Here is a 27,651-nt window from a genome sequence, read left to right on the forward strand (position 1 = left end):
CTGGACATAGCAAAAAGGGCCAAGGTAAGGTCACCATAGTCCAAGAGGACTCAATAGAGAGAGATGACTTGAGGTGAGTTTAACTTGAGGGTCACCACACCTCAGGCAAGGGGAGAGGTTGATAAGGAGAGTCCTTCATAGTGACCTCAGCCAGTGTGGGAATTGAACCCATGCTATTGGCATCATTCTGCAGCACAAACCAGCCTTCCAGCCATCTGAGCTAACCAACCTCTGTCTCTGAACTAGGCAGAGACGAAAGCTTAGGAGAAATCCCAAACTTAATTTGCATCTAGTGATTCCTACCGGAAAGTATATGTCTGGATGTCAGGCAAGAACAGTACGGTTAAGTAACAGAATGTTATCCTTGATTAAACAGCTAGTTACACTTACTGTCTAGCTTGACACATGGAGGAAGACAAAGCACTAAGCCACAGGAGTCCATGAATTATACATTCTGAAGAGACTTTTTACCCCTCCCCAGGCTACCTGTTCACAAGTGATGCGTAGCCAGTTGAGTTTATCAAAAGCTTACTGATTTTCCAGTCAGCCTCCAAATCCCCGTGGGTGGTGGGGGCTGGTTTAGCTGCCTGTAGGTGACAAAATGGGCTGGGTGAGGGAGGCCAGTGCACAATGCAGACTTGCAGCCACTCACAGCCAGCCTGCCCGAGTTTAGCTTTAACCACAGGCTAATATAAAACAAAGAACTGCGGATGCTAGAGACCTGAAACAAAAACAGAAATGAGAGCTGAGGGTAGCAAAGAGGGGGTAGTCTGCACTGAGAGCAAACCACGGAACGTGATAATCGGCCTGAGTCTAAGTGAAAATGGGATGGCTGTGTGAAAAGCAACCCGAATCATAACAAGATTGTGTGTGGGGTGGGTAAAGAAATCATGGAAGGATGGAATCAGGCTGTAAAGTTATTGAATTCAATGTTGAGTCCTGGATGCTTCAGGGTCCCCAAACGGAAATTAGATGTTATTCTTTGAGCTTGCACTGAGCCTCACTGGAACACTGAGCAGGCCTGCGACAGAGATGCTGGTGTGGGAACATGGTGGGCTGTCAAAGTAGCAGGTGATTAGAACTTGAGGTTATTCCTGCTGAGAGAACATAGGTGTTCTGCAAAGTGGTCACCCAGGCTACCTTGTGGAGGGGCTTCTCTTGCTACACTGTGGTCCAGCTGCAAAGGACATCTCTTGTTTTAAATTGGAAAAAGGTTGAAGACAGATGGAAGGGTGGGGGGACAATGGAATGGGGAGGAAGGGAAGGGATGGGGGAGGAGAACGGTGGCGGGGAGGAGGGATAGTTTGGAGGAGGAGATGGGAGAGGATGAAGACAGTTAAGGGAAGTGGGTGAGGGAAGAAGGAGGAGCAAGTGGGTGGATGAGGAAGGTGATGGGGAGGAGAGAAGAGGATGGCAGTGAGCCAGGTAGGGGGTGAACCAGGGTAAAAGTTGGTTGGTGAGCCAGGGTGACATGGTTGTGAAGACACCTCTCCTGTACACCTATTAAGTGTAACATGAATAAATAGTGTAAAAAAGTAGTTAAATTCCAGGCAAACAACTCACCTTTACATGCTGACATGTCCCAGCAAAACCATCCCCTGGCGCTCCTATGGAACCATTTCTGGCATATCAGAATTTTGGGATCCCAATGTAAGTTCACTCCTTGCAACTTCCAATTCCATTGTTTTCCTCAATAGTGAGAAACATCTGACCATTTTTCATTACTAGGATTGGAAAATCTGGGCCAATCTTCCAGTGGTGTGATTTTTTTTTTCCTGTCACCCCAGTAGCTATGTAGCGGTGGCTCAAGTCACATCATTTACAAGTATAAAAGATTCATTCTGATAGTTAGTAGTTATGATTTACCTTTTGTTTTCAGCTTTCTTCTAATCAATGTGGCAATCATAGCAAGGATACCAGCAAGGACAGCAACTGCTGCAACTGCACTGATAGAGATCAGAGGACTTGCTGAAGGGGGTAGCCCTAAAAGCTCTAAAGATAAAAAGACCATTAGACCATCAAATGGTGTACCTAGTACATTGATATCTACATATTGCTGTTTTGTCACAGTCTAATAATGGTTCAGCAATTTGCCCCAGCTATATTTATAAGCTTTTGCCCCCGCTGTATGCATTATATTATGAATTTCACGTTAGCATTGATTAATATTGCATTCATATATTGACATAATAAAATATCCCAATGCGCTTCATTATAAAACAAAACATGGCATAAAGTCATATGAGGAAATATTAGGGCAGACAACTAAAAACTTGATCAAAGAGGTCAGGTTTTAAGGTGTGTGTTGGAGGAAAGTAAACTTGACAGCTTCAGGAAGGAATTCTAAAGCTTAGAATCAAAGCAGTTCAAGGCATAGACACGATTGATGGAGCAATTCAAATGTGAGGTATTGAAGAGGTCAGAATTAGAGGAACACAGGGAATTTCAGCTCATTGTGTCCGTGCCAGTTGACATGGGGCCATGTTTGTGGTCATTTAGGTCGCAGCATTTCAAGTATATGACTAAGTATTATTTAAGATTGTGAGGGTTACTGTCTCTACCACCTTTTCAGATAGTGAATTTCAGGCCTTCAGCACCATCTGAATTAAAAGGTTTCCCCTTACAATCCCTCCAAACTTGTTACATCATGATCTAGATCTACAGATCCTGGTTAGCAAGCCCTCAACTAAATAGGTCCTTCCCATCCACTTCAAGTGGTTCCTCATAATTTTATTCTCCTTAGATAAATGTCTGTTCAGTCTCCTCTGTTCCAAGGAAAACAACACTCACTCATTGTCCAATACAGGCAGCACGCTCATAAATCTCCTCTGTACTAGTGCAGTCACATCTCTCCTATAGAACTGTGATCAGAGTTGTGATTTAACTCATGTTTTGCGAGTTTCAACAGAGTCTGTCAGCCTTAGCTTACAAAGACAAGTATCCCATATACTTTCTTCATCACTTTATCTCCCTGTCCAGCCACCATCGGGGATCTCTGGACATGCACTTAAAGATCCCTCTGATCCTCCACACTCCTCAGTATCCTACTATTTATTGCATATTCCCATCTTATTAGCCTTCCCCAAATGCACTACCTCATACTTTTCTGGATTGAGCTTCATTTGTCTCAGTTCTGCCCACCTGACTCGTCCATTGATGTCTTCCTTCATCATTATCAAACAGCCAGCCAATTTTTATACTGTCCACAAACTTTTTAATTATTCCCCTGCACTTAAGTGTGAATCATTGATACTGCAAGAAGTGAGGGTCCAGTACTGAATTCTGCAGAACTCCACTGTAAACAACTGTCTAGTCACAAAAGCAACCAACAGCCATTACACTTTGCTTCCTGTCTCTGAGCCAATTTTGGTCCCATCTTGCTACTTGGCATTGAATCCTATGGGTTTTACTTTGGTGGTCAGTTTATCAGGTAGGATCTCATAAAAAACCTTGCTAAAATACATATAGGCTACATCAAATGCACTACCCTCAGTGGCACTCCTTGTTTTTGCATTAACAGAAATTAGCTATTGTGGTGCAGCTAATAATCCAACTCAGTGATCTGTTTGACTTAAACAGTGAGACTAAATTGAAAAGATCTTTTGGCTTAGTCACAATGAGTTGCATGGTCTGCTTCTGTTCTGTAAGATTCATTGACTCTAAGGGCCAGACTGCCCGAAGATGACATGCCCCATGTGTGTATGGAATGAACTGCCAGAGAAAGGGGATGGAGGCTGGTACAATTACAACATTTAAAAGGCATCTGGATGGGTATATAAATAGGAAGCGTTTAGAGGGATACAGGCCAAATGCTGGTGAATGGGATTAGATTAATTTAGGATATCTGGTTGGCACGGATGAGTTGGAACAAAGGGTCTGTTTCCATGCTGTACATGGTACAAATCTGTTGAAAGGGAGAGCTTGGAGGCACCAAGTATCCTTCAATTAATGTCAACTTTCATTTAGTTAGTCTTCATGATAATGTGTATTGTGAAGTATCAAACTGGTATTAGCTTATGTTATTTTATTGGAATCACAAAATGTGTCCATGAAAAAGCTTCCACAGTGAGTGTGATAAAATTATTTGATTATGGAATACCCTCATAATGAAACCCACTCCTACACTCATGTAATGTACACCACCCTAGTGGGTCTGCACATAGCTGGCAAGAGTAGAAAACCTTAGTGCTGGGAACTAAGGCTAATTATAGCACTTTTCCATATCTCTATCTGGAATTAGTGGAGCACAGACCAGAGATCCACCCCCGGACTTTTCTGGTACATTGGGCATGAGCTATAAAACACGGAGCAGTTCATGTACTAACAAAGCCACACTCTCTGTCTCTTTCCCATAGTTCAACACATAAAACCTATTCTCAGGTAGTACATAAACGACGTGTGTTTTTATACAAATTTTCAAAGGAATCATTTAGTGGCATTAAGTCACTCTATTTTAACTGGATGTTCTAAACAGTACCGTTACAATAGGGAACCTCGTCTGTCCATTGTCCAGATTCATTGCACTGGAGTCTCTCAGATCCTTCCAATTTAAAGCCTTCGACACAGTTAAAATCACATATTGAGCCGTAGCTGAAATTCTCAAGATGATGTGAACAGTTCATGATTGTCGGGTGATCAATATTCAGTTCCTGACACTTCACCACTGTGTTGGATTTCAAGAAGTGACATTATTATGAGCACACTATATCACTGGCCAATAATTATTGACATAATCAATGTTTTTCAACATTTACTATTTTGCAAAATGATTCTCATAGAATTGCATAACTTGAAATTATTTTTATGTAAATAATGCCAAAAATAAAAATCATTTCTGTACATACAGCATCTATATTAGATATCTTTTCCTAAATCAAGCAGCCACCAGGCAAGTTCACTGCTTACACCACAGATGTGCTTAAACAGAGAAATGACTGGAGGTAAGATAGGCAAATGTGCCATCCTAGGCTTTTACCAATGCTGCTTTTGGGACAAGTACAAGCGAATAGGACAAACAAGCAAGGACAGAGGCTTTTAAATTTGTCCTCCCTTCCCCAGTGGAAAGGCATGTTTGAATTTACCTGATACTCCAATAACAAAACCTTTTCCTGCCCTCTTCAACAGAGCACTGACACTTTGAACAACATGAAGGAGATTTTTAAGATAAAAATGAAGGAACAAAATGTTTTAAAAAACGATATAATTTCATTTTTGAAGCAATCACATACCTTCACAACTTGGCATCTCATTTGTCCACTGCCCTAAGGCTGTACATTCAAACCGGTCCCTTCCATTCAAGTTGAACCCCTTCATGCAGCCAAGGTCACACACTGATTGGTAGCTAAACTCTCCATTAGGATGGGAGCAGCTCATGGTACCATGCTTCAGACCCTTCGGTATGTTACATCTTACAGCTGAAACAATAGAGATTTTTTTTATTAGTGCATCACATCCCTTCATTTACTTCGGAAAAAGTCAACCATTAATAGGGAAGAATTCTGACACAATGTTGCAGACCTAACATGAAAGAGAATTTGAAAAAAAAAGTATTTGTGAAGTAATGGTCTGAAGAAGGATCCAGACTCGAAACGTCAGCTTTCCTGCTCCTCTGATGCTGCTTGGCCTGCTGTGTTCATCCAGCTCTACACCTTGTTATCTCAGATTCTCCAGCATCAGCAGTTCCTACTATCTCTGTGAAGTAATGGCTTCTTTGATTCAATGAAAATGTTTTTGGAAAAGAATAAATCCATTAAATTCAAGAAGTCTATCCATTCATTTACAACCATCCAATTTACCTGCAATTTCACCTATCATTCAGTTATTTCTTTCTTCAGACATACATTGAATGTTCACTTGAACCCATTAACACTGTTCACTCTGTGATCTTCTGTTGTGGTTTACACTATAACTCCCATTCTCTGTATGATAAAGTTCGTCCTGAATTTTCAATTACTGCCTCATTTCATTTTCACTGGCCACCTTTGTGAAAACTCTCTATAATTTTGAATGTGTCAATTAGGCAATTTTGAATTTTCACTTTCTAAAGAAACATGCCATATTTATTAAGATTTCCTCATGAACTTAAATTCCTGATATCCCAAATCAGCTTGATCATCTCAGTATCTTCTCAGAAGTAACAATAAACTGAATTGTCTTAAAATATTATGAGATAACGGAAGTTAAAAATAAGTATTGTGCTTGCAACTTTGTATTTTATGTTCAGCAGTTTTCTTTCTTAATATGGTTTAAACAGCCATCTTCCACAACTATTCTGTCAGTTGAGATGACAGATTGATCTCATATGACAAATCAAAACAAAAGCTGGAAAGATTTTTCATTAACATTGTGCCTTTCACACCAATAGTGTGTCCCCAACACTTCTAGATCTAATAACTTACTTTAGGTTGAGTCACTGCTGTTAAGTGAATGCTGCAGCTACGTGCAAGAAATTAAATTGGTGACATAAATGGTAAATTAACCCTTGCTAATAATGTTGGAAGTATACTTTGACACGGTGGCACCCTCTGTAACACAAAGTAATAGCAGTTTATTTAGTGAGAAATACATTATATCAGTAACTACAGACAGACCAAAGTTAACCTAATGATTTAACCACATAGTTTTCGTGCACTTCCCATTTTACCCGCCTCCTTTCACCCTGAATTAAACTTATCATTAATACCCAGAGAAGCACATCCAACAGCCTACTCTCGATTGAAGAAAATAGGCTAAATGAATACAAATTATAGAGACTGAGGATTTTTATGGTGTCAGAATTATGGCAGAGCCATTTAAAAATAAAAGATGGCACTTATTTCCAAGATTTGTTTTATTTCAGAAAGATTTCTGAAGAAGGGTCCCAACCCAAAATGTCAGCTTTCCTGTTCCTCTGTTGTTGCCTGGCCTGCTGTGTTCCTCCAGCTCCACACTGTATTATCTCTGACTCCAGCATCTGCAGTTCTTGCTATCTCTCGGGAAATGGCAGATGTATTGATTTATGTCTGTCTTCACCATAGAAAACCTTTCAGACACTTGAAGGCATGTCTTCAGTGCCAAAATGTTGTCAGGACCTAATCTGGCAGTATCCAATTCCTACAGCTATTTCATGAAATGTGTGTGTGTCTGTGTATGTATGTGTGTGTACATTTGCATGTGTGTTTCTGTATATGCGTGTACGGGTGTGCATGTTTGTGTGTGTGTCTGTATGTATGTATGGTTGTTTGTGCGTTTGTGCATGTGTGTGTGTACGTTTGAGCATGTGTATATGTGTGTGTGTGTGTATGTTTGAGCATGTGTATATGTGTGTGTGTGTGTGTGTGTGTATGTTTGAGCATGTGTATATGTGTGTGTGTGTGTGTGTGTGTGTGTGTATGTTTGAGCATGTGTATATGTGTGTGTGTGTGTGTGTGTGTATGTTTGAGCATGTGTATATGTGTGTGTGTGTATGTTTGAGCATGTGTATATGTGTGTGTGTGTGTGTGTGTGTGTGTGTGTCTGGGTACATTTTCCAGCCTGGAAGAAGTGGGTTTATCTCTATACTGTATTTCTCTGCAGCAAGTGACTCAAAGCCAAAGATAGTTGCTCCCCCCCACCATTTACCGTGAGTTGTTGTCTTTGAGGTTCGTTGGCTCGCCGAGCTGGTTTCTTGTTTTGCAGATGTTTCATTACCATGCTGGGTAACATCCTCAGTGCAGCCTCCAATGAAGTGTCGGTGTGTTTTCCCACCTGGTTTTTAAACTCTGGGGTCTGTTGAGATGGATTGCCTCACTTCCGGTTTTCCTTCATAGTGGAATGTAAAATGCATTCGAGTTCAATATGTTTATTAATAGCACGCTTCGTGGAGTGCCAGGCTTCTACGAATTCTCGTGCCAGTCTCTGCCCAGCCTGTCCCAGGGTCTTGGTGTTGTCCCAGTCGAAATGGTGGTTCTCCTTGTCCATGTGGATTGCAATGAGTGAGTATTGGTCATGTCTTTTTGTAACCAGTTGGTGTTCATGTACTCTTGTTGTTAGTTTCCTTCCTGTTTGTCCGATGTAGTGTTTCTTGCAGTCTCTGCGGGGGATCTTGTAGATGACATTGGTCCTGTCCATGGCGGGGAGTGGGTCCTTAGATTGGGTGAGCAGTTGTCATAGGGTTGACATGGGCTTGTGTGCCACTCTGATGCCCAGCAGTCGTAGGAGTCTTGTGGTGAGTTCCGACATGTTGCTGATGTAGGGCAGTGTGATGAGTGTGTCGGGGCATGTAGCATCTTTCTGATGCTGTTCGTGTAGGCATCTTCTGACCCAGTTCTTTGGATATCTATTATCCTTGAAAACCTGGACGAGGTATTCTTCTTCCTCTTGGCATAGTTCTGTGTTGCTGCAGTGTGTTGTTGCCCTTTTAAGTAGTGTTCGCACGCAGCTTCGTTTGTGTGTGCTGGGGTGGTGCCTGTTGAAGTTCAGTACCTGGTCCGTGTGTGGCTTTTCTGTGTACTTTCATTTACAATTCCCCATTTGTCTTGCGCTCTACCATGACGTCCAGGAATGGGAGCTGTTTGTTCTTCTCCTCCTCTCTGGTGAATTTTATTCCGGTGAGGGTGTTGTTTATAAGTTTGTGTGTCTCCTCTAATTTGATCCGTTTAATGATGACAAAGGTGTCGTCTACGTAGCGTATCCATAGTTTTGGTTGGATTTGCGGAAGGGCAGTCCTTTCTAGTCTTTGCATCACTGCCTCTGCTATGAGTCTGGAGATAGGCGATCCCATGGGTGTCCCATTGATTTGCTCGTATGTTTGGCCGTTGAAAGTGAAGTGGGTGGTGAGGCATAGATCCAATAGTTTGAGTATGTTGTCCTTGGAGATGGTTTCACTGGTTCCACGAAGCATGCTATTAATAAACATATTGAACTCGACCCCATGTACATTCCACTATGAAGGAAAACCGGAAGTGAGGCAATCCATCTCAACGGACCCCAGAGTTTAAAAACCAGTTGGGAAAATACACCGACACTTCATCGGAGGCTGCACTGAGGATGTTACCAAGCATGGTAACGAAACGTCTGCGAAACAAGAAACCAGCTTGGGGAGCCAACCAACCTCAACAACCTCAACACCCACAACCTGAGCCACAAATCTACTCCAAAACCTTAGAATTGTTGTCTTTAACTTTGAAACTGAATACTTAATGTATAAATTCCCTGCATATTAAGCAAAGAATTGAGAAACAGGAAAGAAGGACGTTGGAAAACCGAGGTTCTTAGGAAGAAAAGGAAGACCTTAGCCAAGCCTTTAGGCTGTGTTATTGAACTATGTGATTTCCCAATTTTTTTTTCTCAACCCAATACAACATGTTTGTATCTGTCTGTATGTATGCGTAGGATTTTAAAGGGCGTTAGAGTTTTAACTAGTAAAGTTGTATGCTGCTAGTTTAAAATTATTTTCCTGTGGTTAGAATTTACTTACTTGAATCATTTGCTATTTGATGGCACTGTCAATGACCCTTATTATCACTTTGAAGATAATTAAGAGTAGTCTGATGGGATATTTATTGGCAGGATTGCATTTATCCTGTATTTTATAAACATGGTATGCAATGATTTCCCATTTGTTCATGTGGGTGCCAGTGCTATGGTCATGGCTAATGCATGTTACAGCATTAGGGCACATTCCAACTGCACAAATGGCAGTCAGTGTGATCACAGAATTGAAGCATGTCTAACACATGCAGTACTAATCCTTCAGCACAGTTTAATGTAAATATCTGTTGAGATAGGTGCAGGATATTAGGGCGGCATGGTGGCTCAGTGGTTAGCACTGCTGCCTCACAGCGCCAGGGACCCGGGTTCGATTCCACCCTCGGGCGACTGTCTGTGTGGAGTTTGCACGTTCTCCCCGTGTCTGCGTGGGTTTCCTCCGGGTGCTCCGGTTTCCTCCCACAATCCAAAGATGTGTAGGTTAGATGGATTGGCCATGCTAAATTGCCTCAAGTGTTCAGGGATGTGTAGATTAGGTGGGATATAGGGGGATGGGTCTGGGTGATGCACTGAGGGTCGGTGTGGACTTGTTGGGCCGAAGGGCCTGTTTCCACACTGTAGGGATTCCATGATATTGTCCTTCATTCAGGTTGTATTCGTTCTGACAGCTTACAGTTGAATACAAATGTCAAATTTAGGTAAATTAGGTTACATTTTGAGATGTTCCACATACATTCTTTTGAAATACCCACAATTTCAAATAAAGAATACCTTTCTATTAATTTAAAATGACAATCTATGTAAAGTTCACCAGTACCTTTACAGTTAGGGATCTCTGCTGTCCACTCTTTATTAGCTTGACACTGAATCCTTTTTGACCCATGCAGTACAAATCCCTCCTTGCAGCTAAAATCGCACGTTGAGTTATAGCTAAAATCTCCAATGGGATGGGAGCAGTTCAATGCTCCTTGATCAGGCAGTGTCGGTGCCTGGCAGGTTACAGCTGAAACACAGGATCAAAACTTCAAGTTAGAACATTGAAATACGAACAAGTTTCACAGCATTGTGGATCCAAAATCATCTTTCCTTAAAAGTTTTGTAATCCTACAGAAATGAACATTACGTGAAAGTCGCTATACCTTTGCAGCTGGGAGCGTGTGCTGTCCACTGTCCACTGGCTTGACACTGAAGTCTGCCTAAGCCGTTCAGTACAAACCCTTCATCACAGTTAAAATCACATGTTGAGATGTAACTAAAGTCTCTGATGGGATGGGAACATATCATTGTCCCTCGTTCAGGTTGTGTCAGTGTCTGACAGGTTACAGCTGAAATACAAGACTGGAATCTCAGCTCATTTCTATACATGTGACATCCTATATGCATGTGTAAAGATACAGAGCTGGAAAGATGAAGCCAGCTTTGACTGAAAAATTTAAAGCCAAACTTATAAAAGAATATTCATTTGGTGAGTAACAATATTATCAACGGAGCAAGTTTATTACCAAACACTGACATCTACCCACTTCCCTAGAAATTAAACCTATGTTGTTGTTAATGTTCTGAGGAAGGGTCACCAGACCCGAAACGTTAACTCTGACTTTTCCTTCACAGATGCTGCTGGACCTGCTGAGCTTTTCCAGCAACTTCTGTTTTTGTTGTTGTTGTTAATGTCTTAGGTTGAGTTGTAATGAAGGTCTCCAGTGGGGTTGAAACAGTTCCTGGTTCTGCTTCCAGGTTAGTTATCAGTGATGGACAGATTATAGCTAAAATACAAGATTACATTATAAATGATAGATGTTTAAAGGTTTTGAAAGCTGAACTGGTTTAGAAGTACTCAACATTTTATAGGTGCACAGATAGATGGGATTGTTGCATCATTTTAATATTTGATGGGCCATCTAATGTTCACCAGTACCTTTGCAGTTGGGAGTATGTGCTGTCCACTGTCCACTAGCTTGACACTGAAGTCTACCTGATCCGTCCAGTACAAACCCTTCATCACAGTTAAAATCACATGTTGAATTGTAACTAAAGTCTCCTATAGGATGAGAGCATCTCATTGTTCCTCGGTCAGGCTGTGTCAGTGTCTGACAGGTTACAGCTGAAATACAGGATGAGAATTTACAATTGGAATAATGAAAGATGTGACATATTATATTTTCAACATTTAAATAATGCAGATGTAAAATTAGCTTTTTCAGTTTTGCATATCAGTTTCTCCAGTACCTTTACATCCAGGAATGTCTGCTGTCCATTGTCCACTGGCCTGACACTGGAGCCTGTCTGGCCCATTGAGCACAAATCCTTCAATACAGTCAAAATCACATGTTGACTTGTAACCGAATTCTTCAATGGGATGAAAACAGTTTATTGTCCCTTGTTCAAGACGAGACAGTGTCTGACAGTTTATAGCTGAAATACGAATGATTTACAAATTTAAATGCAGTAGGCGTCTGAAAGATGAAGCACATATGCATTAAAAATCAGAGGGCAGTGTTCATGCTCTGAAGATATTGAACTCAGTGTTGAGTCCTGATGGCTGTAAAGTGTCCAAGTAAGAAATGAGGTGTACTGAGCTTCATTGGAACACTGTAACAGGGCCAGGATGGGGAACTAATCATGGAAAATAAGGAGACAGCTGGTGAATTGAACAGGTATTAGCATCAGTCTTCACCATAAAGGGTGTAGGTCACATCCCAGAAATATCTATAATACAGTAAATGGAAGGAAGGGATGGACTCAAAACTACAAACACCAGGAAGTGGGACTGAGCAAATTGTTGGAGCTGTGGCCTGACAATTCTTTGAATCGTGATCAACTTCATCCTGGAGTCTTAAAAGAAGCGGCTAGTGAGATAGTTGATGCATTGATTTTAATTTTCCAAAATTCCACAGATTATGGGAAGATTACAGTAGAATGGAAAATACCAAATGTAGCTGCATTATTCAAAAAAGGGAGGGAGACAGAAAGCAAAAAATGTATAGGTCAGTTAGCGGAAAATTGTTTCATGAAAATGTTAGAAGCTATTATTGTACATGTTATAGCAGGAAATTTCAATTAAATTTAAGGAAATCAGGCAAAGCCAACAATATGAAAGGGAAATCATATCTGACTAATTTATTGGAGATTTTATTGAATGGCAGAGCAGGCTTGAAGGACCAGTGGTTGATGATTACCCGTAATATGTATGTTTGTATGTCCTTAACAAAACAAATAATTTATTATATATATTTGTTTAATACCTTTACAGGTCGGAATCTGCTTTGTCCACAGTCCATTGGCTTGGCATTGAAGCTTGTCTGACCATTGTAGTACATAACCTTCGGTGCAATTAAAGTCACAGACAGAGTTGTAACTGAAATCTCCAAAGGGATGATTGCAGTTCATTGTCCCTCGTTCAGGCTGAGTCAGTGTTTGACAGGTTACAGCTGAAATATGAAATTAGCATTTACATTTAGAATGTTGAAAGATGGGATAAACTAAATTTTTTCTCCACAATAAAATGGTACAGATGTATAATCAGCCTTATTGAAGGCTTTGCCTCAGTCTATATTTATTCTAAAATAATCAGCTGCAACAGAAATTGGAATTCAAAAGTTCATTTGTAAAGTGGAGCATAGCCTTAATGTGTAAACTATTGTAGAAATTAAACCAAGTTTTTAAAAACATTCATAGAAAACATAACAGTCTATTAATTTGGTGCAGACAATACCTTTACATGTGGGAATCTGTGCTGTCCATTGTCCAGAAGCTCCACACTCCAGTCTCTCTAAACCTATCAATGTAAATCCTTCAGTGCAAGAGAAGTCACACAATGATCTGTAACTGAAGTCTCCAATTGGATGGGAGCAGTTATAAGTTCCTCTGTCTGGACTCTTCAGCATGTCGCACTTTATGGCTGGAATATTAGTGACATTGTTCATGCTGCTATTTGACCATAATTGGCAGAATCTTCCAGGCCCAGTGGCAGGAAATGAACTTGGTTAGACAGCATATTGGTGGACCAGACCCCTGCCACCTTCCTGCCCTTGCCAAATTAATTTCTGTACAGAAGGCCAAGCTCCACTTTCCTGCCTAACCACCAATTAAGTCATTTAAATGGTCAATTAGTAATCACTTTAGGACATATCTCCCTCCCAGATTGCAATTATTTCAGCTTCAGGCACATAATCCCGTAACCTGCACCAATGGGTGCATGATTGATAGGTTCAACCCGCTGTGGGTAGGTGTGGCCACTGAAAGCAACTCCTCTGTCTTTGTTTCCAACCCCATGTCCCTATTTCCCCATGTCCTCCCACCCTGTCAGATCACCCCAGTTAATACTTCCCTTTTCAGTGGGTGATCCCTCATCATGAGAGTCTAGGGGGACGTTGTCACAGGAATAACCACAACCTTCAAAGTGGCACCATCGAGTTCTGGAGCTGCTGGCCTTAGACTGACCTGCAGTTCTTTTTGGCTGGAACTTTATGGTCCACGGTTCTTATTCCAACAGAAAACCTTTGGGTTTCTGTCCAGATTCTTCTGTTTTTGGACTTAGATTCTGCCCAGTCAACTGGAAACTGGGACATGACCTGACTTTTCTGGTTTGCTCTAAGTTACAGAAACAAGTCATATCCTGAAAATGGCAGATTCCTTTTCTGAAGAAGGGTCTAGGCCTGAAACGTCAGCCTTTCTGCTCCTATGATGCTGCTTGGCCTGCTGTGTTCATCCAGCCCTGCACCTTGTTGTCTCAGAGCCATCTGACTTCATGAAATTTTGTTTATTATAGAGGAGTGGAGGAAATCATGCCAGGAGAAGCACTAGGCACATCTGAAAATGAAGTGCCAACCTGCTGAAGATACAGTACAGGACTATTTGTTTGCTACTCAGAAGTACCAGTAAGCCATTGACAATGCTAAGTGACCCGATAACCAATGGATCAGATCAAGGCTCTCAGTTCCATTACATCCAGCCATCCCTAAAGGTGAACGATAACTAACACCCTGAGACAACAAGGTTTCACAAATATTCCCACTCTCAATGATAGGGGAGCCTAGCCCGCATTGTAAAAGATAAGACTTCACCATTTGTAACTATCATCAGCCAAAACGGCTTGGTGTATGCTCCAACTTAGTCTGTTCTTCCTGAGATTTACAAGCAAATAAATCTGGAGCAAGAGGAGGGCCTCAAGCCTGCTCTGCCATTTGATAAAGGCATGAGTTCTGCCAGGACAACTCAAGATCTTATTACAGCCTTGGTCCAAATATGAATAAAGCAGCTGAATTCTTGGGGTGAGATAAAAGTGACTGCATTTGGCATCAATGAAGCCTTTGCCTGAGCAATAGCAAAGTTAAGGGGAATTGGGAAGGGAATTATCCACTGGCTGCAGTCATACTTGGCACGTGAAGAGATGGCTGTGCTTGTTACAGGTCAATTAACCCAGCTCCTGGACAATGCTGCAGGAGTTTCTCAGGATTACATCCTGCACCTAACTATCTTCAGCTGTTCATATAAGGTCAGAAGATGAGAATGTTTGTTGATGTTTGCACAATGTTCAGTATCTCAGGCAATAAAGCAGTGCAAGGCTGCATGCAGCAAGCCCTGGATAACATCAAGCAAATAAGTGGCAAAATTCACACCACACAAGTGTCAGGCAAATGCCATTGCAAGAATCTAACCACTCCCTTAGATATTCAACAGCGTTACCACTGCTGAATTCTGCTCCCATCTGCATTTTGGATGTCACGATTTACAAGAAATTTAATTGGAGCACCACAAGTATTGTGGCCCTGGGCCAGATGCTGAAAATTCCTAGGTGAGTAAATCACCTCTCAAGTCCTAAGGCACAAGTCAGGAGTATGGTGGAATACTGCTCACTTGCCTGGTTAATATGCAGCAACAACACTCCATTTGATTCAGGATAAAGCAGCCTGCTGGATAGGTACCCAATTCCAATATTTTAAACATTTACCCTCTCCACTACAGTTGAACTTCAGCATCAGTGTAAACCATTTACTAGAAGCACTACAGAAAATTGCCAAGGCAACTTCAATAGCATCTCTGAATCTGCAGCCTCTACCACCTAAAAGAACAAGGCAGCAGATGCATGGAAATCTGCAAGATTTACCCCAAGTTTTTATTTTTTCATTCCTCAGATATAGGTATCGCTGGCTAGGCCAGCATGTGTTATCTGCTCCTAACTGCCCTCGAGAAGTTGGTGGTGAGCTGCCTTTTGAATCGCTGCAGTCCATTTGCTGTAGCCAGGCCCACAATGCCTTTATGGAGGGAATTCCAGGATTTCGACCCAGTGACAGTGAGGGAATAGCAATATATTTCCAAGTCAGGACGCCAAATGGCTTGGAAGGGAAGTTGAAGGTGGTGGTGTTCCCTTGTCCTTCTAGATGAAAGTAGTCATGGGTTTGGAAGGTGCAGTGTAAGGAGCTTTGGCAAAATTTCTGGAATGCATTTTGTAGATGGTACACAACATAGCCACTGAGCATTGATGGTGCAGGGAGTGGATGTTAGCAGATGTGATGCTAAATATTTTGAAACATATAAGTTCCTGAAGAATCCTGAGGGGGTAGATGTTGAAAGGATGTTTCCCTTGTGGAAGAGACCAAAACCACAGGACTAAGTTTAAAACAAGTGGTGTCTCACTTGAGTTGGAGATGAGAAGATTATTTTCACTCAGAGGGACATGAATCTGTGGAACTGTCTTTCCCAGAGACCAATGGAGACAGGATCATTGAATATTTTTAAGGCAGAGGTAGATAGGTTATTGACTAATAAGGGAATCAAGGCGTAACCAGATAGGCAGTAAAACGGCATCAAGGCTGCAATCAGTCCAGCCGTGATCTTAACAAATGGTAAAGCAAACTTAAGTTGCTGAATGGCCTACTCCATTTCCTTGTTCATATGTTCTTATATTTATACATATGCAAGTCACGTATCATCCTGATTTGGAAATATATCACCTTTTTCATTCATTGTTACTGGGTAAAATTCCTGTAACTCCCTTCCTAACAGCACTGTGGCTGCAGTGCTTTAAGGCAGCAGGTAACAGTCACTTTCTCAAGGTCAGTTAGGAATGGGTAATAAATGTTGGCCTTGCTAGCAATGCTTGCATTACATGAACAAGAAAAAACGTATCTATTAAATTCTGAACTCTGGTGAATACACCCCATTAGTAATTCCTCAGATCTGCATGTGAATTCTTCAAAGAATTTTAGTCGGAAAAGACTATAGCTCCAGTACAAATTAAAAGTATAAAACTAAGATGTTCCAGAAATGGTCCCCAGTGTGCGCTGTTAGCTAATCTAATCTATGGTAGTAGAAGTTTCCAATTTTGGTTGCAGTGATCCGGGCTAGGAAGAGTTAAAGCTCGGGCCTGGCAGGAAAACATATGCACTTTTAATAGTCGAAGACATGCTGTAGATTACACAATACTCTCTAATTTAAAATACCCTGGAATCATAATCTACATTTACAGACTAAGAATGGCCATTTACATTAAAGTGCTGAGAGCATACATGCTTCAGCAAGTGTCTGTTAGTGTCTGTAGGAGGAAATAGAACAAACAGAAAGTAATATATTTCCTGTTTATAGAGCCATATCATATCACTCAGATGTCTCAAATAAGACAACTTAAATTTGAAGCATGGTGACTACATTATGTAGGCAAATTGGAAACTTTTCTTTAACACAGGAAGAACCATGCCATTAGAACTTCCCATTCTCTGTTGAATGCATATCATTCATCTGAATTGAGTCTGATTGTCAGGGCCTTTGTTTAACTTCTCATCAAAATGACCATCTCAGCCTTTGTTTAACTCGTCATCACAATGACTATCTTGAACAATGTCACAAAGCTTCACAATTGCACTGGAGAGACAACAGAAACCGAACCCAAATTTCCTGTTAAAGTAAAGGGCACAAAGTGGACAGATTGTGGGAAAGGGACAGGATTACAGTGAAAACTTGGGATTTCTGCTAATTCTTTGCAATTTAAAATGACGACCATCTGCTGGGGCACCGTACGGAAGTCGCTGGGAAGGGCAGACAGGTTTCTTGTCCGACTGTCCACACCCACGGCCACAGCCAGGTTTGAGGTCATGTGTGGGAGGTTCCTAGGTTACTCTGAAAATTCCACCTGGCAGGCACAGAAATGGAGCTCTTTCTACATATCTTACACTTGAAAAGAAACATGATCCATTCTGTGACTTCATCCTTGGGAATAGAAAGAAAATACAGTGTCAGCGATTGTTAGGTGGCCTATATTACCTTTGCATGTTGGAGTCTTTGCTGTCCAATGTCCAGATACATCACATTCGAGCCACTTTGTTCCAGATAACAGAAATCCTTCAGAACACCAAAACTCACATGTCGAGGTGTAGCCAAATTTCCCAATAGGATGGGAGCAGTTCATCACACCATATTCGGGCTGTGTCAGTAACTCGCATTTTGAAACTGAAATAAAAGGTTTTAATTTTTTAATTTAAATCCGTTTTTTGCAATGAGTATCTAAACTTCTCCTAAACAGTGTAGGAAGGTATCATTTTATACATTAAGTATCTTTATACAAGAACACAAGCAATAGAAGCAGGACTAGATTATATGACCCGCAGAGCCAATTCTACCATTTAATACGATCATTGTTAACCTTGGGTTTCAATTCCACCTTCTTGCCTACACCCCATATGCCTTGATTCTGGACATTCACTTGGAACCTGCATTTCCTGCATAAATATAGTCATGGTTCTATGTAACATATGATATTCATCTTGTTTAGACTGGTTTAAAAATTTTCAGTAATGGTTTCTATGATGTTGTTAGTCATTTGCAATGGAAACAAGTAGGAAATTGGATGAATGTTGGTGTGAACAATAAAGTAAATTGGACCAGCTTTCTTTCCTTTACCACCAAAATCAAAAATCCACAAAAGCATTCATTTGTCATCAAGCTGCTTTTTCTTGTATCTGTTTTTTGTCATTGTACTCTCTGGGCAATTTGGAATGGACAATAGCTGGTAAAGCCTTCATCCTACGAATGAATTTGAAAAAGTAACGTCAATTGAACATATTATCACCAGAAAGTCTAAGGCTGAGAGTTGATATGATTGTTGTTTTTAAGATTCTAAAGGGTATCAATAATTTAGCTATTTGACCTAGTCCAGAAGAAAAGAATAAAAAACTATGGGTTGCACTTTAAGGGAAGTAAATTTAAACGGAATCTGTGGAAATATTGGGCAAAATTTGAATTCATTCAATACTCACTTAGTCACTTGCACAGAATTGTAATCCAACCCATTATTTCTCAGTGACAATATGGTATATCTATGAAATGAATGTCCTAGGGTGACAGTGGAAGCAGGTAGTGTTCATTATTTCAAATCAAATTAGTTATATTTCTTTTAGAAAATAATACTTTTGGAGATATTGTATGAATAATTGCACTCATCCAGGCAAGTGGGGAATATTCCATCACACTCCTTACTTATGCCTTGGTTCTGGCTTTAGTGAGTGAGGAGGTGAGTTACTTGCTGCAGCATTCCTAACTTCTGAGCTGCTGTTGTAGCCACAGTATTTATATTCCGGTCAATGGTAACCCTAAGGATGTTGATAGTGGAAATTTATTCAATGGCTTTGAATTTCGAGACTCTAATTGATCAAAGTGGATTGCCATAATTGGGTTCCCGTACCCAAAGCCAGCAGAACCGGTGAAATGTACAAAATACCATGCAAGGACAGTGGGAAACACGACAAAGACCAAACCGGAAGAAAACTGACGATACGAATTCACGAACACCAACTAGCCACCAAAAGACATGACCAATTCTCACTTGTCTCACTACACACAGACATTGAGGGACACAAATTCAACTGGGACAACACATCCATAATCACACAAGCCAAACAGATTCATGCCAGGGAATTCCTGCAGGCCTGGTATTCCAACCGGAACTCCATCAACAAACACATTGAATTAGACCCCGTGTACCAACTACTGAGAAACAGAACTGGAAGTAATACCAACCACCCCACCAAACCGAGGCAGATAAATAACAGTGGGACAGAACACCAATGCTTCACCGGAGGTGCACTGATGATGTTACCTAGCAGGGTGACAAAACGCTTGCAACCAAACCCACCGACTCGGAGAGCATGTCTACAACCTCATTACTATTGTTGTATAATGTGACTACCAGGATGGTAAAAGGCAAACTAGATCGATCTTTTTTCCCTGTCCAGAGATATAATTTTTATGCTATTCCAGTCCATAAGCCTTGGCAATATTTCATGGTGCAACCATTACAGCAATTTCCATTTCCCTGCTAAGGCTGTAATATCTAGTAACTGAAACATAACCGGATTATGACAAAAATAAAACAAATATACCTTAAACAAAGGTTAAGGGATACAATTTCATCTTTGTATGCGTTGGCAATAATTTAGAATATTTTATTGCGTGTTCTTGTAGAAACGAATGCCTTTCTGCACAAGTACATCTTATATCCATTACAGTTGAACAACAGTAAATGTTTTTACCTGTTTATTCTATATTGTTGTCACTGATAACAGCCTGAACTTCCAGAGCAGGGCAGCAAACAAATGGGAGTCATCTTAAGAGATGGTATGCCAGTCACTATATTACCAGTGCCACTTTTGCTCTGGTCATCTGTTCTGATAACCAGTGGCTGATAGGCCTAATAAGACAACCTGATAATGCAGGCTTTCTGACTGACAATTAAATCAGAAACCACAACTTATAAACAACAATACATGTTCCAATGCTATTGAAATTGCAATGTAATTATATAGTACCAATATCCTTGGGCAATTCTGCAATCTCAAAATAGTTTAGTAACAAAAGTAGACCACAGTCTACATAGTACCTTCACAGGACGGCGTCTGTGTTGTCCATTGTCCAGAAGCTCCACACTGAACACTGTCTGATCCATTTACTGTAAACCCCTCTTCACAGCTGAAGTCACATGTAGCATTGTAACTGAAGAGTCCCAAGGGATGGGAGCAATTCATGGTCCCTCTCTCAGGATTCTCCAAACTTGTGCAGTTTACAGCTGAAATAATTTAATGAATTTTATAGTCAAAGAACTTAAATTTAATCTTATAATATTTCTTCTCTTATCCTAAAACAGCTCATGTCATCTTCTAAGAAAAGAGAGAAGGTTGTCCAAGCAGATATACTGAGCAGAGCATGCCTGTCAGAAGATAATACCTGCACTTATATTTTGAGCTGAAAGAAATCAATCACTTCCAGTTTAAGAAATATGATAGGAATAAATTATGTTGTAGTGTAAGAACCTGTCAAAATGCAGGAGTGCAGTATCATTGGCAAAGCTGGCATACAATCTATCCCTATTTTGATTTTCAAGAAGAACTAACTGCCCAAGGGGAATTACTATTCAAGAAACAGCAACATGTTATCAGTTATATTGCATAAGGATTTAGCGTCATTAGCTCATTAGCTCATTAAATAGACAATGGTATAGAAAATTGTACCTTGGAGCCCATTGGAGCATCAGTAGGCCCCAGATGTCAATAATGCTTAAATAACACATTTAAACTATGATAGCTGTTTGATGCATCGCAAATCTTCACATAAGAATTATTACTGCAGCAAAGGATTGTGGCTAGGCTTTGGTCAAATTTGAGGATGACTTTGTTTTTAATTTGTTCTCGGAATGTGAGTGTGGCTGTGCACATTTATTCCCCATCCCTGATTGGCTTGAGAAGAAAGTGGTGAGCTGTTTTCTTGAATCATCGCGGTCCATATGGTATAGGTACACCCACAATGTTTTTAAGAGAACCAGTTCCAGAATTTTGACCCAGCAACAGTGGAAGATGAAAATAAAGTTCCAAATCAGGATCATGTATGACCTTGTGGGGTTGGGAGTTTGGTGATGATATCCTCTGGTGGTAGAGACTGTAGGATTGGAAGATGCTGTCAAAGATGAGTCAGCAAGAGTCAAAGTATATCCAGAATGGAGTACACACTGCTGTCACTGTAGCAGACAAGATTCCAATGGTGGATGAGATTCCAATTAATCAGAATACTTGGTCTTTGATGATGTGAAATATCTTGAATATTGTTGGAGCTGATCTCATCCAGACGAGCGAAGTGTGTCCTACTACACTCCTTACTTATGCCACGTAGCTTGTGGACTACACGGGCTTGGGGAGTCTGGAGGTGAGTAATTCACCACACAATTACCAGATCCTGATCTGTTCTTAGAGTCATTGTATTTATATGGCTAGTTTAGTTACTTTTCTGCTCAGCAGTAGCCTCTAGGATGTTGATGGCATAAGATTCAGCAACAAATTGCCATCAAATGTCATAAGCGATGGTGAGATTCTGTCTAGGTGGGGATAACTGTTGCCTGACACTTGCAAAGGGCAATTGTCACTTGCCACTTTTCAGCCCAATACTGAGTGTTGTGCAGATCTTGCTACATGTGAGCAGGGACTACTTTTCAGTATTTGAGGAACTGCAAATGGTCCTGAACACTGTGTAATCATCAACAAACATGCCCACTTCTGACGTTGTGTTGGAGGGAAGGTCTTGGATGAAGCATCTGAAGATGGTTGGAGCGAGGAATTCTTACTGAGATGTCCTGGGCTAAGATGATTGGCCTCCAACAATCACACCACCTTACTCCATGCTCAGTATGATTCTAGACAGCACAGAGGTTCTACCCTCATTCCTTGAAGTCAGTGATTCTGACCTCATTCCAGAATTCAGCTCTTTTGTCTACATATCGACCAAGATCCAGAGCTGAATGTCCCTGATTGAACTCCAACTGAGCAGATTATTGATAAATGCCACTTGATTTCACTGTCAATGATACTTTCCATCACTTTGCTCATGATTACGAGTGGACTTAGAGGATGCTAATTAGCTGGATTGGAGTTTTCCTGTGTTTTTTTTTAAATGAAACAATCATATCTGAGTTATTTTCCACATTGGCATGTATTGCCAGTGTTGCAGGTGTACTGGACCAACATGGACAGGAGTACATGTAGTTCTGGAGCACAGGGCTTCATTACTACTGCTCAGATATTGACTGGCACACACGTACTCACTAAATCATGCATGCAACAATATGGAGACACTTTCAAACAGCTCCTCTATGAAGGAGCTCAGGTGAGTCCCCAGTTAATACTTACCACCTCAATATAATTAACCTCCAATGGACTAAATTCATGAGGGTTCTTGTTGTTCAGTGGTAGTGTTCCTACCTCTGAACCAGAAGCCTTAGCTTTCAGTCCCACCAACTCCAAAAATATGTCTGAACAGGTCAATTGGAAAAGATCTACAACTGAATCAGTACAGTTACAAGAGAAATTAAAACAAAGAGAGAAAAGTTGTTTTAATGTTTTAAAACAGCATCTATTGTTTGTAGAAAAGAATGATTCCAGATTTTGAGATACCTTCACAGCTGGGGACCTGGCCTGTCCATAGCCCAGAGGCTTGACACTGAAGATTGCCTGGTCCCTGCAGTACGAACCCCTCAGTGCAGTTGAAGACACATGTAGAGCCAAAACTGAAGGGTTCAGTGGGGCTTTTGCAGTTCATAGTACCTCGTTTAGGAATCTTCAGTAAATTACAGGGAACAGCTAAAACATGAAATCATGTGTATATAAAACTGATAAATGAAATCCATTGCACATCAAAACATTTTTGGGAGATACTCCAATTACAATTGTTTATAATTTATTTTGTGGATGACATGAGAAGCAAGCTCTACTTGTGGCCTGGTGGATAAATGCATTGTGTGGTGTGGTGCGATGTGGTTCAGAACTGGGTAATCCTGGAGGATTGCAGTTGGAATGCTTATTAGGTGCTGGCCGAGCTGATTTCAGCTGCAGCACTACTTGAAACGTTTCAACTGGTGTCAGCATCCCTGGACAAGGAAGGAAATCAGAACCAGCCAAGATTCCCACTTTTGTTCTTTGACTCAGTGACAGCCGCTCGGAAGAACATCAGGAAAGGAGAGGGTCAGATTTGGCTGACGTTGAAAATGAAATATCTTAAGACTGTTATCACCATAGGACTGCAGCCCAACGAGAGATGGGGAGAAACCTGGGCGAAGAGTTATTGGAAAATACAAATCTATATTCATTGAGGGGGAGTCTGGCCTACCGTGTCATTGCCGTACCCAATTGTCAAGATGTGTGTTTGAATTTTTGACTAAATCATTGTTCCATTGCAATAGCTTATTATTTTAAAGTTTGTCCGTGAAGAGGACATGTGCTTCTTCTATGGCTGCTGTATCAGCCAGTTCTCACTACTCATAGCTCATACCTCAATTTAGTGCAGTTACAACTTGTGATGCTGATCTATGAAAATCTACAATTGAATGAACTTATAAGGTTAAGAAATGTCTGTTGCATTGTGTCTCACAGCAATGTACATTTAAATGACAGACTCAAAACGATATTACTGTATCATGGCATGTGACTTTATGGTATAAAGCTCTCTGTCTCCATCTTACTTAGCTCTGTCCTCTTGCAGGATGACACACTAAGGGAATTGCTTAGCTTGAACCCTCAAACACACAAGTGCCTGTGGTTGTAACATACATATGCAGACCAGGTGCTCTCATACAAGCTCATTGAATTCCTCGGTATTTTGCGAATCATTCTTATTCAGGAGCTAACCTAATATCGCATCATGATAGTTGAAGATCAGCACCAATCAAGTCTTATTACCACATCATGTTGGAGCCATAGAAACATAGAGGTCTACAGCTCAGAAAAAGGCCCTTTGGCCCATCGAGAACTGTGCCAGGCAAAAACAAGGGCCAAACCATTCTAATCCATAATCAAATGATTCTTCTGTCAGATTCACAAATAGCCACCAATAATAAATGTAGAGATTTTATTACCAGTAATTGAAAAATAAACCAGTCAAAAAACCTTTCATTTTTCAATGGGGTATATTGGGTAATTTTTCTCCAATTTCTGGCAACACCACATCTAGATTGACAGAGGAGGCCAAGTTTATATTAAGACAATCTATTAAAGATAACCTTCAGCTAGGCACTATACCTTTGCAAGTGGGCATCTCTGCTATCCATTGCCCAGAATCTTCACACTGCAGAATGTCTGATCCCTGTAAGATAAATCCAGTCGCACAGTCAAAATCACATCTTGAGCTGTAACTAAAAGGTCCAAAGGGGTCAGAACAGTTCATGTGGAGGTTCTGAGGTGTCTTCAGTTCACCGCATTTCACAGCTGAAATGAGAAGTTAACAGGAATTATTACACACTGCATAAGCAAGACCAACATTTCTCATTGAAGAACTTAGTCAAAGATATACTAGTGTGGGTTGAGAATTGATTAATAGACAGAATGCAGAGAGTAGGAATAAACGGACCAATCTCAAAATAGCAAGACTGGTATTGCAAGAATCAGTACCAAGGCCACAGATACTCACAATCTTTATAAATTATTACATGTAGGGGCTAATGGGCTCTTGTGGTGCAGTGGCAGTGTCCCTAACTCAGGGACAGGAGACCCAAGTTCAAGTCTCACCTGCTCCACAGGTGCATAATAACATCTCTGAACAGGTTAGTTAGAAAATACCAAGATGCAGAGACTAATTGTAATATTTGTAAAATGTAATAATTGTAAATAGCGTAATTTAAGATGTATCTAGACAGATACATGAACGGGCAGGGAGCAGAGGGATACAGATCCTTGGAAAATAGGCGACAGGTTTAGATAGAGGATCTGGATCGGCACAGGCTTGGAGGGCCGAAGGGCCTGTTCCTGTGCTGTAATTTTCTTTGTTCTTTGTTCTTCTTTATTTCCAAATTTGCTGATGACACAAAACTAAATGGGAATTATATATTCTGAGTAAGATGCATGGTGGCTTCAAGCAGAGTTGGACAGGCTGAATGAATGCACAAGAATATGGCAGGTGGAATACAATGTGAACTAGTGGGAAGTTGTTCATTTTGGTAGGAAAAAAGGAAAAACCGAACATTTCTTAAATGGAGAGAGGTTGGGAAGTGTTGGAAGGGATCTGTGTGTCCTTGTTCATGAGTTATTAAAGGTTATCATGTAGGTGCAGCCATTACTAAGAAAGAGCAATTGCATATTGGCCTCCATTGCAGGGGGTTTTAAGCACAGAAACAAAGACATATTATGGCAATTGTATAGAGCCATGGTGGGACCTAAATGGAGTACTGCGTACAGTTTTGGTATCCTTATCTAAGGAAGGTTATACTTGCCAAAGTGGGGTATAACAGAGGTTCACCCAACTAATCCCTGAGTTAGCAGGATAAAAGAAGATATTGAGGACATTGATCCTGTATTCTCTACAGTTTTGAAAACTGACGCCATAAGTTCTTACAGGGCATGACAGAGTGGATACAGATAGCATGTTTCCCCAGCGGGTGAATCTAGAATCAGGGAACATAATCTCAAGATAAGGGGCAGGTCATTTAAAACAGAGATGCAGAGAAATTTCTTCAATCAGAGGGTGGTGCATCGTTGGAATTCTCCACCCAGGGACAGGCACACCTCAATCATTGAGCAGGTTCAAGACAGAAATCATTAGATTGCTGAAGACTCGCAACATCAAGAGATATGGAAATATTTTAGGAAAGTAGTTTGAGGTGGATGATCAGCCATGATCTAATTGAATGGTGGAAGAAGCTTGATGGATTTAACAGCCTATGCTTGTTCCTATGAATGATGTTTTTTTTAAATGAGTATAGCTCACCAAGCTGTTCGAGACACTATAGAAAATCGTGTTATGGGGAAATTGCTATAGAAAATTGCTATACCTGTACAGCAGAAAGTTCACATTATCTAAACAGTGTCCATTATTCATCAATCGCGTTACAGCCAATTTGGGTTAACGAAACACGCATTATAGCAGAATTACCTGTAGTTAAACTGGAAAGTGTGTAAAGAAAATTTAAAAGGATGTTGCCAGGAATAGTAGGCCTGAGTTATAGGGAGAGGTTGGCCAGGATAGGACTTTATTCCTTGGAACATAAGAATATGAAGGGTGACCTTATTGAGGAGTATAAAATCATGAGGTGCATAGATAGGATGAATGCATATCGTCTTTTTCCCGGGGATGAGGAATTGAAAACTAGAGGGCATAGGTTTAAGGTGGGGGGGAAAGACTTAAAAAGGACCTGAGGTGTAACTTCTTCACGCAGAGTGGTGCACATATGGAATGGGCTGCCAGAGCAAGTGGTTGAAACAGGTACAACAGCAACATTTAAAAAAAATTTATATAGGTACATGGATGGAAAAGATTTAGAGGGATATGGATCAAACGGACAACTGGAACTAGCTGAGTGGGCACCATGGTCAGTGTGGACCAGTTTGGGCCGAAGGGCCTGTTTCCATGCTTTATGACTCTATGTGGCAAATGACATTATGTTCAAGGAGTTTGGAGTGGGAAAGTTTTTGGAGATGGAGCGGTATTTGAAAGGACAGAGGGATCAAGGGTTGGTTTATACACAAGAGAGGTGAGGACAGCAGATTTGAAGTAGAGAGAATAATATCTGAAGAGACAGAACTGCCAATGTGCCAAGAAATGGAGAATGTTGGTAATCAGCAGTTTAGTGAGTACAGAGTTATTGAAGTAGGAAGTAGATCTCATGGACGAGGCGAGTTTAGATAGGGCGTAAGGAGATAGGAGAGAAACTAAAATTAGAAATCGGCTTTAAATCTCATGGAGTCAGTGCCTTGCCAATACTCAATATCCAAGTTAAAATATTAAGAACAATTACTTGGATGAAATGCCCAAGTGTTGCTGGTTGGAAAGATAACGACTAGAACCGATGTCTAGACAGATGCCAATATCCATGTTATATATTTCCATCTGTTCTAGATTCTTTTTATTTCAGATTTCCATTACCAACATTGTTTCTAATTGCCCTTCAATTAGATTTATGTTTAGGAACCAGAAGTATGTATCCATGCCTGTGCAAAACATTGATGAAACTGTTCCAGCCACAGTACCTTCACATGTTGGCTTTTGTGCTGTCCACTGTCCAGAAACTCTACACTGGATCCTGCTCCGTCCACTTAATGCAAATCCTTTGTTACAGATAAAGTCGCATGTTGAGTTATAATGGAAGCTTGCAATGGGGTGGATGCAACTCATGTTGCCATAGTCAGGGGCTGTTAAGATTTCACATACTTGGACTGCAAAAAAAATTACGGATAGGAAAGAAGT

General features: G+C 40.7%; 1 protein-coding gene across 6 annotated transcripts in view; it reads right to left on the reverse strand.

Annotated features, from left to right (window-relative positions):
* The window catches only part of LOC109927030 (P-selectin-like), a 56,050-nt gene that overhangs the window by 10,520 nt on the left and 17,879 nt on the right, over positions 1–27,651 (reverse strand). For 2 of the 6 annotated variants that reach the window (XM_048602235.1, XM_020526927.2), the window contains exons 7-19: positions 27,435–27,620; positions 24,495–24,680; positions 22,875–23,060; positions 20,318–20,503; positions 17,707–17,892; positions 12,690–12,875; positions 11,674–11,859; positions 11,363–11,548; positions 10,587–10,772; positions 10,265–10,450; positions 5,229–5,414; positions 4,478–4,663; positions 1,867–1,992 (exon numbers count right to left, since the gene is read on the reverse strand). In XM_048602235.1, coding sequence (XP_048458192.1) covers positions 1,867–1,992; positions 4,478–4,663; positions 5,229–5,414; positions 10,265–10,450; positions 10,587–10,772; positions 11,363–11,548; positions 11,674–11,859; positions 12,690–12,875; positions 17,707–17,892; positions 20,318–20,503; positions 22,875–23,060; positions 24,495–24,680; positions 27,435–27,620 — 2,358 coding nt within the window. The remainder of the gene's footprint in view (positions 1–1,866; positions 1,993–4,477; positions 4,664–5,228; positions 5,415–10,264; positions 10,451–10,586; positions 10,773–11,362; positions 11,549–11,673; positions 11,860–12,689; positions 12,876–17,706; positions 17,893–20,317; positions 20,504–22,874; positions 23,061–24,494; positions 24,681–27,434; positions 27,621–27,651) is intronic. The other 4 variants (XM_048602238.1, XM_048602236.1, XM_048602239.1 and 1 more) reach the window with 2 other exon arrangements.

Source organism: Rhincodon typus, chromosome 10 (genome assembly GCF_021869965.1).
Source record: "Rhincodon typus isolate 14 chromosome 10, sRhiTyp1.1, whole genome shotgun sequence".
In the NCBI taxonomy this organism is placed as follows: Eukaryota; Metazoa; Chordata; class Chondrichthyes; order Orectolobiformes; family Rhincodontidae; genus Rhincodon; species Rhincodon typus.